This window comes from Ascochyta rabiei, chromosome 9 (assembly GCF_004011695.2).
Source record: "Ascochyta rabiei chromosome 9, complete sequence".
In the NCBI taxonomy this organism is placed as follows: domain Eukaryota; kingdom Fungi; phylum Ascomycota; class Dothideomycetes; order Pleosporales; family Didymellaceae; genus Ascochyta; species Ascochyta rabiei.
The window spans coordinates 1,298,101-1,312,658 of NC_082413.1; the positions used below are offsets into that span (position 1 = coordinate 1,298,101).

The 14,558-nt window shown below is 43.9% G+C and overlaps 5 protein-coding genes across 5 annotated transcripts, besides 11 other annotated features; 3 read left to right on the forward strand and 2 right to left on the reverse strand.

The window, feature by feature from the left end:
* Positions 1–201: 201 nt before the first annotated feature.
* Positions 202–947: a dispersed repeat.
* Positions 948–988: a tandem repeat.
* Positions 989–2,790: a dispersed repeat.
* Positions 2,274–2,363: a tandem repeat.
* Positions 2,349–2,408: a tandem repeat.
* Positions 2,787–4,654: a mobile genetic element.
* Positions 3,581–3,693: a mobile genetic element.
* Positions 4,583–4,667: a dispersed repeat.
* Positions 4,653–4,704: a dispersed repeat.
* Positions 4,698–6,567: a mobile genetic element.
* Positions 6,568–7,064: a dispersed repeat.
* A 115-nt stretch (positions 7,065–7,179) lies between these two features.
* Positions 7,180–7,596, reverse strand: EKO05_0005934 (uncharacterized protein; the record flags this gene model as incomplete). Its single annotated transcript, XM_059636695.1, has 1 exon — positions 7,180–7,596. One exon carries the CDS (start codon positions 7,594–7,596, stop codon positions 7,180–7,182), a length of 417 nt encoding a protein of 138 aa, XP_059492678.1.
* An 888-nt stretch (positions 7,597–8,484) lies between these two features.
* Positions 8,485–10,971, forward strand: EKO05_0005935 (uncharacterized protein; the record flags this gene model as incomplete). Its single annotated transcript, XM_038945878.1, has 1 exon — positions 8,485–10,971. One exon carries the CDS (start codon positions 8,485–8,487, stop codon positions 10,969–10,971), a length of 2,487 nt encoding a protein of 828 aa, XP_038798951.1.
* Positions 10,972–11,112: 141 nt separating this feature from the next.
* On the reverse strand, positions 11,113–11,647 carry EKO05_0005936 (uncharacterized protein; the record flags this gene model as incomplete). The annotated part of the gene is made up of 2 exons (XM_038939681.1): positions 11,113–11,520; positions 11,573–11,647. The coding sequence occupies 2 exons, from the start codon at positions 11,645–11,647 to the stop codon at positions 11,113–11,115; spliced, it is 483 nt and encodes a 160-aa protein (XP_038798952.1).
* A 455-nt stretch (positions 11,648–12,102) lies between these two features.
* EKO05_0005937 (uncharacterized protein) lies at positions 12,103–12,486 on the forward strand (the record flags this gene model as incomplete). Its single annotated transcript, XM_038939837.2, has 2 exons — positions 12,103–12,187; positions 12,275–12,486. 2 exons carry the CDS (start codon positions 12,103–12,105, stop codon positions 12,484–12,486), a joined length of 297 nt encoding a protein of 98 aa, XP_038798953.2.
* Positions 12,487–13,593: 1,107 nt separating this feature from the next.
* On the forward strand, positions 13,594–14,381 carry EKO05_0005938 (uncharacterized protein; the record flags this gene model as incomplete). The annotated part of the gene is made up of 2 exons (XM_038939699.2): positions 13,594–13,767; positions 13,827–14,381. The coding sequence occupies 2 exons, from the start codon at positions 13,594–13,596 to the stop codon at positions 14,379–14,381; spliced, it is 729 nt and encodes a 242-aa protein (XP_038798954.2).
* Between the last annotated feature and the right edge of the window lie 177 nt (positions 14,382–14,558).

The following is a 14,558-nucleotide window of genomic DNA, read 5'->3' on the forward strand; positions in this document are numbered from 1 at the left end:
TCGAGCTCGACTAGAAGCTTGACTAGGAGCCGCTCGAGGCTTCAGTTACCCACAAGATTCAGATAGTAAGATATAGCATGAGCGAACAACGTCATGTTGGTAAGAAGCCTAAGTCTTAGGTTATGGTACCGAAGTGTATAGGGGAGACAGCCGTGCTTAGATCCTGTAGGCACGAGCCGTTGACCTGACTGTTCACATGCCCAAAGTTGTCAACAATCAAGTCAATCAACTTGGCGGCACCGGCTTGAATTGGCTTAGTCAGCGCAATCAGAGCAGCAAATTAAATTAATTAGATTGCTGTGGAGGCTTAATTAACTTAGTTAATTAATTTAATTAAGTAATTTAGTGTAGTAAAAGAATACTCTAGTACAAAATTAGTAAGTATCTGTTCCCTAGTCTCCTATTGCGTACTTAGAGTCTATCTTATTGTTAGTCTACCCCTCTGTTTAGGCTCTATTTAGTGTTAAGAAACCTGTGCAGATCTAGCTGCGCAGTGCCTATAGAGCTAATAATAAGTAACTATTTACTTTATACTGCTTAGGCTTAAGTAGATTACTAAGCTTACTAAACATACGCTTATAATTGCTGCTAGAGGCAGGGATAGTAAGTATATTAATAGCTAACTGCGTAAGGTTAAGATATACTAGCTTAAGCTAGAGCTAATATATAACTACAGACTCTATAGTATTACTCTTATAATACTCCTGCGTCTACTGTAGCTTATACCTACACTAGTTATTATACTTATTAGTAACAGCTATAGCGCTAGTTAGTTTAGAGTTAATAACAGTGTTAATAGCGTTGTTAATAGAGCTACCTGCTGCTAGCTTTAGGTGCTGTAGAGGTAGCTCCTTAGGCTTATACGTAGCCTAAATCTATAGAAAGCTAATATAGCATCTAGCTAGTAGCTTAGTTTTATCTACCTATACTTTCTTATAGTATAATTTGTAGTATAAGTAGAGTAGTGTAGTAGTATAGTAGTATAGTAACTTAGTAAGCTTACTGTAGTATTTATTTAGCTTATTCTAGCTAGCACGTATATTAATTAGTAGGTAGTCTTTAGGTACATTATATACTTTGTAGTTAACTAATTTAAATACTATAGTAATATTCTTATAGGTGTTAAGTAGATAATTAAACACTAGGATAACCTTATAGCTGGCGCTAAACTTACTGTAGATACCTCTGCCTTTAAGCTGCTTAGTAGCAAGCTTTAATAGCTAAAGGACTTACAAATAGTTAGTAAGTACCTCCTAATTAGCTGTAGTTAAGCTATTAGAGCGTATCTATAATAGCACGCTAACAGTACACACCTTACCTTAGCTTGTTTATAGGTTATCCTTAGTAGCTTAGTAGTAGATATAGTAACTAATATAAAGGTAGAGAGGCTCTTAGAGGTAGATAGTGCGCTTAATAGTAGCTTTATAGCTATTCTAGTAAGTAACAACTAGCTTAATAGGCAGTATAACCTTACGCTGCAGCTTAACTAGTAGGCTCTAATTAGCGCAGTGTTAATAATTGTCTAGTAAATTATACTATTATAGTGTTTTAATGTAGTTAATAACTATAAAAAGTACGCTAATAGGTCTCTTATAGCGCTAAGACTCTATAAACGCTGCCTTATTAGCTGTAGTAGCTAGTAAGCTATTATAACTCTCTTTATTGCGCCTAAATATTACCTATTAGCTAATAAGATTTATAATATAGTAGCTGTAGTGTAGTTATACATTACTTACGTTTTAGTTATAGATTTCTACTAACCTAGCTATAGTAAGGTTATTAGGGGTAGCGTTATTAAGAATAAAACACTTTAGTTAGCTGCTGCGTACGCTAAATTGCTGTAGAATTAAGGTAATAACTTTACCTATCTTCTTGCTAGTGTAGTAACCTATAAGCTGCAGCAGAGCTAGTTACAGGTCTCTTACTTTGCTAGTAGTATTAGTAAAGTAAGTAATAATACCTAGAAAGGCATAATAGCTACCTTTAGCTAACTTTCTATTAAAACTTATATAGATCTTACTAACAGCGTTAGATAAGGCCTAAGTAACCTGTAGCTGTATAAACGCGTAGACCTTTATTACAAACCTTAATACGCTATTATAGGACGCCTACAGCGCCTACGCTGCCTCTAGGTTTACAAACTCTATTATTTGCCTAAATAATAGTGTCTTAAACTTACAGAGTAGGTAGTTATTACTTATAAGCTATAATACAGCAGCTATATAGAAGCCCTATATATTAAAGTTACTTATAGTGTTAGCTATTATACGCAGTAGCTACTAGCTATTAGTAAGTATTTAGCGTAATAATTGCTGCCTATTAGCTATAACTAGAGCTACTAGCTTACTGTTAGTAGTTATCTAATAAGCTGTAAGTAAGTAGTTAGCAGTAGAAGTAGTTACGTTAGTAATGTTGTACTTACTGCTACCTTACGCGCACTGTTAATAACAAATATAGCAGATAAAGAAGACTTAATAAGGTAGTAATTTAGTAACTGTATAATACCTATAGTAATAGACCTAGCTTTTCTTCTATAATAACTACGCTAATAGCTTTATTAACTTAGGTAATTACTACTAATTAAGACCTGTAAAGTTATCTATAAGCCCTTTAAACAGCGCATTAACACTATTACTAGGCTTACTAGAAGCCTCTGTAGCAGCTACAGAATCCTCCTCTAGCGCTAACGCGTTAGCTAGCTAATTATTACAGAATTAAGTCTCCTACAGCACCTTAGTTACTGCTAAGGAAGCTGTTAACAGCAGGTTAATAGGCAGAGAAGCCAGTAACGTACCCCACGGGCGAGCCGCTCAACAGGCGAGCCGCTTACTTTTGCCAAGCCCCTACTAAACTCCACCCTATTATGGCCCAAAATAACCTAGTTTAGTGCTGCAAAGTGCAGTATGGCCTGTAATACTATTTAGAAACTACTTCTACCTCTTTCTAACACGTTCGCGCGTTATGTCCTGTCTGATTGCACTGTCTACAGCGTCTTTAGGAGGGCTTACCTCCTTTAGCGCGCACCTGCTTCTTTGCCTTCTTCCTATTACTACACGCCCTAAACTCCTTTAGAGTTATTAATTACAGGCTATCCTTAACTGTTAGGGTCCCTTCTGCCTAAACTTGCTTTCTTTTATGTAATTTTTGTTGTATAGCTGCCTTATTAGCAGCTTAAAGCTAAGTAATCTCCTGTTGCGCTAACACTAGCTTATACGCAATTATTGCTGCCTCTTTTACTACCTTCTTAAACGCCTTAACTATAGAGGTAGGCGAACTATCTATATGCCTCTAAATCCTTGTCTTCACAAGCGTTAATTGCGACCTAAGTTTAAGGGTGTTGCTTAGGGTTTGCAACTGCCAGAGCTTGTTGTTAACAGGTAGTAGTAGTAATAGAGTGCGCAACTTCACGTTAAGGGCTATTATAACCTAGTCTGGGTTAAATAGGACTAATCTAGCACCTTAGAACCCTCCCTAGATGTTCTTAGAAGTAATTATAGCATTGTAGGCGCGTATAAAGCATAGCAGGAACTCTGTCTTTATAATATAGTTAATCTAGTTATGTATAAGTATTTTAGCTTAGCGCCTATACGCCTTCTTTAAAGCAGCAAAACAACCTATATTAAGGGGCTGTGTAAGGTGTAATAAGTAAGAAGGCAAACAGAGAGTAATAATCTTGTTATCCTTGCAGTATTGCTAGAATTTAAGAGAGTTATGGCTCTTATAACTATTAATAATAAGTAAATAGTAGGTGCTAATAGTACGCTCCTTTATATGCCTGTTAAAGTGCTTTAACTAGTTAAGACCAAGCTTGTTAGTAGTCCAGCTGTTATTAGAGACTCTAATAACCTAGTTATAAGGCAGATCCTCTTCTTTGTACTAGGCAGAGAGGTAGTAGTAGGCTTTAAAGATAAGGAAGGCTAGAATAGCCTATCCTTTAGCATTAATGCTCACTATAGCCGTAGCCCACTCTTAGTTGCCTGGCTAGATAGCCTTTGGCCGACCCCGTCGTTCTGAAGCTGTAACAACTGCTTCTGGGGAGATCTGGCCTATTATGAAGCCTGTCTTGTTAAAGTTGTACGTGTCTTTATCCTAGATGCCATACTTAGCTTTAATATTAGCTACTAGGCCAAACCAGCCCTGTAGAACCTCAGAATCCTTACAGAGGGCTCTCTTGTAGTTGTACTTGCGATTAAACTTAACTTTAAGCTTTAGGTGTTGCTTAACAAACGTACTAGGCCAGTTTACGCTAATAGGGCCTAGATTGCGCTTAGCGCGCAAAGAATTAGCTATAGTAGCTACATCTAAGAGCTAAGAGGAAAATCCTTACACATCTAGCTCAAGAATATGCTTAATAATCACCTCCTTCTTATTATTATCTAGCTTCTATAAGTTAGCTATAGAATCTGCGCGTAAAGGTCGTCCTATGTGTTAGTTGCTTAGTGTCTTTTAAGGGACCCTGTAGATAGCTGCAGCGCGTTACTAAGAGAGATTTGCGTCTTGTTTAAGAGCCTGGAGCGCAAGCTGTATCTGAGCTTCCTTTAACGCGTCTAAATGGTGTTGTTAAGAAGACATTGGTGTAGGAGGAGAAGTTTGGTGGGGGCTTGGCAAAAGTGAGCGGCTTGCCTGTTGAGCGGCTCGCCCGTGGGGTACGTTAGCAATAGCAATAATAGGGACTTAATTAGTAACAATAGCTGCTGTAATAACGTACTCCACGGGTGAGCGGATTAAACGGGTGAGCGGATCACTCTGCCAAGACCACACCAAATCTCTACCCTATTATAGCTCGCATTAGCCCACTTTGGCCTTATATACAGTAGTGCAGTATATAATATTATTTAGAAACATCTTCTACAGCCTTCTTACATGTACGTAAGTTATATCTAACATTATAGCACTTTGTACAGCGTCTTTAGGTTACTTCCCCTCCTTTAGCGCGCACTTGCTTCTTTGCCTTCTTACTATTACCACACGCCCTAAACTTAGTTAGAGTAGTTAATTAAAGGCCTTCCTTAGCTGTTAGGACTCCCTCCTGCTGTAATTGCTTTCTTTTATGCAATTTACGTCGCGTAGCAGCCTTATTTGCTGCTTGAAGCCTAGTAATCTCTCTTTAAGCTAACACTAGCTTATGCGCTACTATAGCTGCGCCTTTAGCAAGCTTTTTAAAGGCCTTAACTATTAAAGTTAGTAAGCTGCTTGCATGCCTTTAAATCCTCTCTTAAACCAGCGTTAATTACGACCCTAATTGCAGGGTAGTGCTTAGGGTTTAGGACTGCTAGGGCTTATCTTCTATAGTAGGTAGCGGTAGGGTACGTAGGCGGACATTAAGACCTATTATAACCTGTTCTGGGTTAAGGGGGACTATTCTAGCGCCTTAGAAGCCTCCTTAGATATTGCTAGAAGTAAATGTCTCCTTATAGGCGTCTATAAAGCATAGTAGGAACTTAGTTTTAGTAATATAAGTAATATAGTTGTATATAAGATTCTTAGCTTAGCGCCTATATACCTTCTTTAGAGGGGCAAAATAACCCACATTTAGTGGTTATAAGAGGTAAGATAAGTGTAGAGGCATACACAGTGTAACAATCTTTACTTTCTTACAGTATTGTTAGAAGTTAAGGGAGTTGTAGCTCTTGTGGCTGTTAATAAGGAGCAGCTGGTGCACTCCTTAGGTGCGCGTCTTTGTATAGGCATTAAAGTGCTTTAACTAGTCTAGACTAAGCTTGTTAGTAGTCTATCTGTTCTTAGAGACTCTAATAACCCAGTTATAGGGCAGATTGTCCTCTTTGTACCAGGCAGAGAGGTGGTTGCAGCCTTTAAAGATAATAAAGGGTAGAATAGCCTACCCTGTGCCATTAATGCCCTGTATGACCGTTGTCCACTCTTAATTACCCTGCTGCACTGCCTTTAGCTGTCCTTAACACTCTAAGCCTATAACAACTGCTCCTGTTAATATCTAGCCTATTATAAAGCCTGTCTTATTAAAGTTGTATGTGTTATTGTTCTAGATGCTATACTTAGCTTTAACATTCGCTACAAGCCTAAACTAGCCCCTAATAATCTCTAGATCCTTACAGAGGGCTCTCTTATAGTCTTACTTGCGATTAAACCTTACTTTAAGGTTAGGGCGGCGCTTAACAAACGTGTTAGGCCAGTTTATGCTAACATAGCCTATATTACGCTTAGCACGCAAAGAATTAGCTATATTAGCTACAGCAGCCAGCTAAGGGGCAAATCCTTATATATCTAGCTTAAGGATATACTTAGTAATTACGTCCTCCTTAGTCTAGTTTATAATCTGTTAAACTGGCGTATAATTAGCTTATGCAGGTTGTTCTGTGTATTAAGCGTGTAGTGTGCTGTAAGGCGCGTTATATATAGCTGCAGCGCGTTACAGGGTAAGTATTACGTCTTATTTAATTGCCTAGAGCACAAGCTGTATTGCAGCTTCTCTTAAGGGCGTAGATTAATGTTGTTGTTGAGGCATTGCGTGGTAAGGTGGAGGTTTGGTGTGGTCTTGGCAGAGTGATCCGCTCACCCGTTTGATCCGCTCACCCGTGGAGTACGTTAGCTGTAATAGGCGCTAGGTAGGTAGCAGCATAAGCTGCCTTTAGCTCTCTAACAGCTGCTAGGTAGGCTTATAGCAACGTTTAGCTAGCAATTTAGCTGCCTTAGCTGCCTTAACACTATATTTAGGAGGTATAGTAATAAAATAATATATATAAAGTAAGCTTATAGATAAGATAGGGTAGTAGTTAATATGTTAAAAGCAGTACGTATACGTATGTTAATAGCTAGAGGTAACTAACTATTATAGGCAAGTAAGCTAATTAGTAGCTTAATAACAGAAAAGTACGCAATAATTAATTAACAACTACCTCTACAACCTTACTTTTTCTATGCCTTAGCTAAGCAAGTAAGCAATTAAGTTAACTTAAGCAATCTTACAGTCTATTATAGCTTAAATTGCTTGCAAAAACAGACGTACAGGATTAATTTAGTTAACTTGGCTATTTCTAATTAAGTTAATTAAGTTTACCAAGCCAGCTTGCTTGTTGACAACTTTGCACATGCCAATTCTCGCCAAGATTGACATGGTGGCGAAGCGATAACAGAACGAGACAGACCTCTGACCGACAAGGCGGACACGTTAGGTCTGCAAGCGAATCATATGCAGATGCGTTAGGTCTTAAAACATGATCGCCGGGCATGGAGCCAATTAAGGCTGAGAAAAGGTCGCAGGAAGTCTGGAGCAGCCGCGCTGGAGCAGCCGCAAGTGTTAGATTTGACGCGAGCGTCTATACACATGGCTGTCAGATTGAAATGACGAATAGGGGGACCGAGAGTAAGCCTTAGCGCCTGGAATGCGTCTGTCTGAGGGATTATGCGGATTGGCGGTGGAAGCGAGAAATGAGAGCTGGGGGATCTCGAGGACGTCCCATCCCGATCATACCTAGGTATTGGAATTCGACCTTCTTGTAAATCATAACATGGTGCGAGACATTGCAACTGAGATTTATACAATAACCTGTAGAGGATTTGTGCGGCCGTCACCGTATCGGGAACCTTGTGCTGGCAGTCAATTAACGCCGCTATCATTGTATCTCAATCTTATCGATTGCGCCTGCGCTTGCCATTGGCAACTAAAAATAAGCCGAGGAGGATCGGCAGTTAGCGCTCAAGCGCGTGAACGCCGCACGAGCCCAAACAAGTTTTCCGCACAACATCCACACAGCACACAACACTATCTATCATTCGGATGCATCCCAGGTAATCTATCTTTCTCGAATGCGATTCTGAAGATTCCGTCGGTATCTTGCGAGCTTGAGTATGCCTTGACGCACGCTGATACTTGGGACTTGGAAAGCATGAGGCTAGAAGCGCTTATATACTGTGCCACACCGTCGTCATCCACCCTGCCTCATGAGGGGGCCGATTGCTATTAATACTCCCAACTGCATATAGTGTCTTTCCTCCGGCGGCTACATTACTCACTAGGTCGGCCAGCTGGTCAGACAGCGGCTATACCCCATCTCTCTACGGCTCGACTCTCACCGGTGACCCGGCCCAACAGCGGCCGACGACCACGCCGCACACAAGTGTGCTAAATCAACACTCAGCCGACTCTCTTGGCACTTCTCGCCATGTTTTGCAGGTGGCTGGGAGCAGCCGTTGCGCTTAAGGTGTAAGGTGAATGGTCGGTGGTGTTGTTATGCACCACTTTTCAAAGAGAAGGCACTGTTGGTGTGGGAACATCCAGTGAGAGCGTGTCTTACCGTTTCATGCAGCTGCATTGCATATATGCGGCTTTAGAAAATTGTACCTAAGCCTGCATGGTCACATTGTGCTATAGTCATACAGGTAAACTCGGTCCGCCTCTCTTTGGTCAAACAGTCATTCCAACTATTTGTTTCTGCGAAACACATCCTTTCAAGGGCCTTGTTCTTTTCTATTGTTACACCAGCATTCACGTTCACGTTCGCTTTCATGCCTTTTCCAATCTTAAAGTCGGGGCAGGCCTCGTCCACACGGCGTTCAACGCGCGACGGCAAGCAATGGCCAGCATTTCCGGGAATCCCCATCTTCCTCGAAGCTCATGATGAACGGAAAACAACGAAGACATATGGCACTACCCCAACAACGCCTACCACTCCGGAGGTCCTCACACATTGTCGACTAGCACCTTCCAAACACACCCACCTGATTGCGCCTAAGATCAGTCCAGTACCAACGAGCCCAACCACCACGATTCAGACATCCAGCAATCGTTCCAGTGTATGGCCTATCCCTGAGCCACCTCCTGAGATCCAGCATCAGGAACCTCGCCGACCAACTCTTCACTTCTTTCCAACACAGCGCCCGCGAACACAGTTGGAAGGTCTGCCCACATTGCAAATACCGCATTTCAATGAGAAGACACCGATCAACCCTAATGATCCTGGTTTAGGTATCACTCACGGTCTGCCTAAGCCACCTTCCATTGAGGTCACGTCACCCATCAATGAGAGGCCTGACGCCTCCTTCAACATCGCCCAGCGCATTGAGGAGAAGCTCTGGAGGTACAGTGCTTCTGGAAGTACTCTTAAGAGATGGTTTCTTGAAATACTGAGCTGGCTGTTCAGCGCTGTCTGTATGGGTGCGGTGATCGGAGTACTTATCTATCTGGAAGGCGAATCGCTGTCGAAATGGACACTCGAGGAGAAGACGCATTTGACGCTGAACACTTACATTTCCATTTTGTCCAAGATGGCAGGTGCTGCTCTCATCCTTCCTGTTTCAGAGGCTCTCGGTCAGCTCAAATGGAGCTGGTTCCTGGAGCACTCAAAGCAGATGTGGGACTTTGAGATTTTCGACAATGCTTCGAGAGGACCCTGGGGATCCATGTTGTTGTTACTTCGCACGAAAGGAAGAGCTCTAGCAGCAGTTGGGGCCATGATAATGCTGGGTTCTTTGGCACTCGATCCCTTCTTCCAGCAAGTCGTTGACTTTCCAGAGCGATGGGCATTGCGGAACAATCTCACTGGCGAAATTCCAAGGATCGCCCGTTACGAACCTGTGCTTACAAAAGAGTTCACCCAGCACCGCGAGGCTGGAGTCTACGACAAAGACCTTTATCCGATTGTTAAAGAGTTCTTTTATGGCAACGGGACACTACCTGTAGCATTTGGTAACGGTACACGGCCAGACATACCTTTGTCATGCCCCACAAGCAACTGCACATGGCCTGAGTATGAGACTTTGGCTATTTGTAGTCGGTGTGAAGACGCGTCTGCCGCACTGGATATCACATACGCTTGCATGGAAACGACTGTTGACTGGAGCGCCAACTGGACAGGGCCTATCACGGAGGAACCTTACCCAAACGCAACAGTGTGTGGCCATTTTCTCAATGCTACCAGCAACAAGCCAGTCTTGTTGTCGGGCTATATAGCCAGCAACGAGACTAATACGCCTGGGGAAGCATTGATGATGCGCGCTGTTCCGCTCACCGATTTTGATACCAAAGAGCCATTGTATGGAGAAGGTTCTGTGCTTTTCAAGAATGTTAGATACCCTCTTCTTGATGCCCTGATCGCGTCTGCGCCTGATGGCCTAGAGAGTGTCTATCATCACAAACTTCCCACAGTACATGAATGCATACTCTCGTGGTGTGTTCAGACTGTTAGCTCATCGTATGAGTTTGGTCTATATACCGAAAACGTCACTTCCGAATACTGGGATACTTCTTCTGAACCAGTGGCATGGCCATGGCAATCTTTCCAGGTCGATATCGACACCGTAAATCTGATCTATGGGCAGAACATCACCCTCCAACCAAGCCGGTCACACACACAGCACCTGGACACCGCTGCTAAGAATGCTCTATACACTGTTGGGAACGTCACTATATACAACGCCATGGTCATCTTTGATGATTTCTTCCCGTCTACCTATACTAGCGCAGAAGCATCTGCGGTTCCTCTGCTCAGGTACAAAAATTACTTCAATGGCCCCTACACTCGCACCATGACGTTCAACCCATGGAATGCCCCCAACAATTTGACGCGTCACATGGAAAGATTGGCGGCATCAATGACCAACGTAATAAGGTCTTCCAGCACTAAGCAGATGTTCCACGGAGAGGCGTTCAGTCGGGAAAACTTTGTGCAAGTTCGTTGGCAATGGTTGACTCTGCCACTTGGTCTTCTCTTGATATCCCTAGTCTTTCTCGCCGCTACAATCGCAAAGTCTGCAGCTGAGCGTGATCGTGTAGGTGTCTGGAAAACTTCAGCATATGCTACTCTTCTCTACGGGTTACCTGATGAAATGCAGAACAAAATCACAAGATCCGGTAGCACAGGAACACCAAGGTCGAAAGCCAAGGAGTTAAAAGTAAAATTGCAGCCGAATGGAGGCTGGCGAGTGTCTGGAAATCTGTTCACACCTTTTACGCCCAAATCGAGACCAAATCAGCCTCCTCCTGGCTGGATATAACCCTCAGGCCCAAACAACAATCCATCTGCCAGGAAGAAATTAGGCGAGGAAATTAAGAAAAGAACCGTACTCAATCTTGGCGCGTCATCAAAGCAGCTTCGTCCGGCAGAGCCACAGTTGGACATTTTCGCATCCCCCCGATCATTGGCCATATTCACCACCGCGTCGTTCGCTGAGCACCTCTAGATCATCTGACCTCTTTCCATATCCGGGCCCGTGGCGGTCAGCTCGTTGTTCTAGGTTGTCTGACCTCCTGCCATATCCGGGCCCGTGGCGGTCAGCTCGTTGTTCCAGGTCAGCAGTCCGTCTTTGACTGTCATCATCTCTGTGTCCTTGATCTCTCGTCTTTAAAATAGTCGTAGGGTCTTGATCCGAAGCTGAAGCATCGTCCTTGCTCATAATCTCTCCATCTGTGACCGTAGATAAGCCGGATTCGACAACAGGAGCCGGTACATCCTCGATTATGGACTTTCGCTCGATAACATGGCGACTCGCGTCGACTACAACAGGACTGCGACGTTGTATGAGTAGACCATCTTCTGGAACGCCCTACATACAATCAGTCTTTGACTTCTTGGAGCCCTTTATCGCGATGACTCACGTGCTTGATCGCGAGACCTGCTGCGGTAAAAGATAAGGAGAATGTCACAAAGAGAAGGAAGATGCCGGTATGCATGCTGGATGTGCTGTAGTGACGGAACTTGTGCTCCGTTGAGACTGGTGACTATGAACCGAGCTTGTGTAGCAGGAGCTGGATGTTCTTGTGGTTTCTCTGAGCGGAGTACAACAGTAATCAGCAGGCAGATACGACGCCTTTATCTGACATCGTGGTAGCAGCAGAAATCAACCCCGGTACATTACACGACATGATCATCTCCACCTTCTCTCCACCGGCGCTTCGGTTTGTGATACATTTCACTGTCATAACCGCTGAAAGCCACGGATACTATCTGATCACACTGGCTACGCAGGCACCATTCCAGCATTATGCATCTGCAGACTCGTCATTGGAAGACCGCCTTGAGAGCACACTTGATGGGTCACAGACGAGGCAGCCTGAAACACAAAGATCAAACTATCAGCACAAAAAACGTTAGGTCGTGCATCCGGGAATTACAAGACGGCGTCGGAATGGATCGTATCATTACCAGTAATCACATCACAGTGAGCAATCACATCCGCAAGCGCTTCCAGGACCTTTTGCAAGGCAACATTGGTAAGTGACAAAAACTCGAGCTTAATTCTCCTCCTGCAATTTCCCAAGTCTCTACATCTATCGAATCAGTTACCAACCAATTACCAGGATTGATCAATTTGATGCGACTTGGCGGCGTTTTGGCAGCCCTGCTGGAGTCGAAGCGATTGGCTGTGAACGACCTTGGGGGGGTGAGCAACCACGCCAATCAGCCCTTGCCGCAACCAAGTCACATCGTGCCCGCACACGTGATGCATCCTCCAGCGGTTACCATACTCAACATCCAGAGCTCGAATGCAGTCAATAAACTCTGTCCTTAAGAGGGAATAGCCACGATGGAGCGAGTTCAATGTCCGTCGAAGTCACCACGCACTTGCAAGATGCAGCTACCGGAACATCGATTCCAACACTATCAGCGCCTACGTATAACGGACGTGATTTGCTTGTGATGACGGCACTTTCAGATGTCAGTAACGGGTGATACAGCTATGGATCGTATTACTCCACCTTGGTCTCTTTAAGATTTTCAGAGGCTGGTCTGGAGCTCTGATGAAGTTCATAATCCTGGCTACTCGCTCTCCCGACTCCTATGAGGTACCAGCTTATATTTTAAAGACAGTTGCACGGAACAGTCATGACATGCGATGGCCTTGTCAGAAATGTAAAGATATCGTGCATTCACAGTTTGCCACTCAAATCTCATAATACACTACTTCATATTGATGCGCCGCGAATCCTCCTCCTTGTAAGATGTTCTTATTGTTTCAGCCTCGTATTGAGCTTCGAATTAGTGGAATACGAGACCGAATATACACCGCGTCGACAGACTGACTTCGTAAGAGGGTTCGGATGGAGATTAGTGAAATAGCCATGACCAACAGTGACGACTTGCGCTTTAAGAACAAGATATTTGACTCCAGAACGACAGGCCCACTTCCTTTGAGATGCCCTTGGTGAATTCTCGTAAAATCGTCGCTACGTCTACCAGACATCTACCAAACCAGATTAGCTTATCCTTCTCTGACTTCGAGGTTTCGTGTTTCGCAACATCTTCAGCGTCAAAGCATTGGACCCTATTGGCTAACCCTTTCCCCAAGTGCCGCCGTACCAACGCACCGCTAGTGCTGCATCTCGCCGGCTATTGGTACAGCGCCAAAGGATAAGCGCTTAATACCAAAGGGTCGATCAAGCAATCCGGTGTTGTTTTCCACGTTACGCAATACAAGGCTAGGTTCTGATCCTACAGCTACATTGCTGACGCCATCATGTGATGTTGAAGATCTTGGCAACGATGGATTTTCACACCAGAGGTTACGACAGGACAGGGTCTTCGGAATTTGAAGAGCTGTTTTCCCTCCATACCCAAGGTCGTTGCGTCCGACTCGGAACCTTAACCACACAATGACCGACACCATACCTCATCGGCCATGCTTTACAGGGACGAAGAACTTCCATCGTATCGAGCATCAATTCTGCAAACGCAATCACTCGACATACCACAACGCATCGAGAGGAAACTAGCTCGATATAATGCATCACAGAATACTTCCAAGCGATGGCTGTTCGAGATTGTCAGCTGGGCCACGAGTGCCGCATGTATGGTAAGCGACCAATGCTTATCTATTTGCTTGGACTGGAAACCTGACCAGAAGATTTCCAGGGCGCCATTGTTGGAAGTTTGCTGCACTGTCAAGACCAGCCATTGATTCAGCGATCTCTCGCACTCGCAACGTACAATGTCCTATCAAAGATTACTTCCGCAGCTCTGATTCCTCCTATTTCAGAGGGCATCGGAAAATTGAAATGGACATGGTTTCATGGTAGCGAATCGAAAGAGATGATTGATTTTGAGATCTTCGACAAGGCATCTCGAGGAGCCTGGGGATCGTTCCTGCTTCTTTTTCGCACCAGAGGCCGATCGCTCGCAGCGCTCGGTGCAATCTTGTCATTGCTCTTACTCGCAAGCGATACCTTCTTCCAACAGGTGACGGACTATCCAGATCGATGGGCCCTAGAGCAAGTCTCCAGTGCGATAGCTTCAGTCGTTCGGTATAAACCTGCGTACATTCCTGAATACTTCCAAGGCTGGCAATCATCGCAATACGACACGAATACCATGTCAGTGGTGCAAAAATATCTGTATGGCAACGGCACACACTTAGTGCAGTCTGGTAACTCGACAAGACCTGCAGTGCATGTCGTGTCCAGCGAGTAACTGCACTTGGCCAGAATACAAGACACTCGCGGTATGCAGTCATTGCACCCAATTGGACGGACCAGAGCTTTTGACCTATGCTTGTCTTAACACCACGATCGACTGGAGTGCTCACTCCACGGGCCCAACAAAAAATGCTCCAATCGGACATGTTTGCGGATATTTTCTCAATGCTAC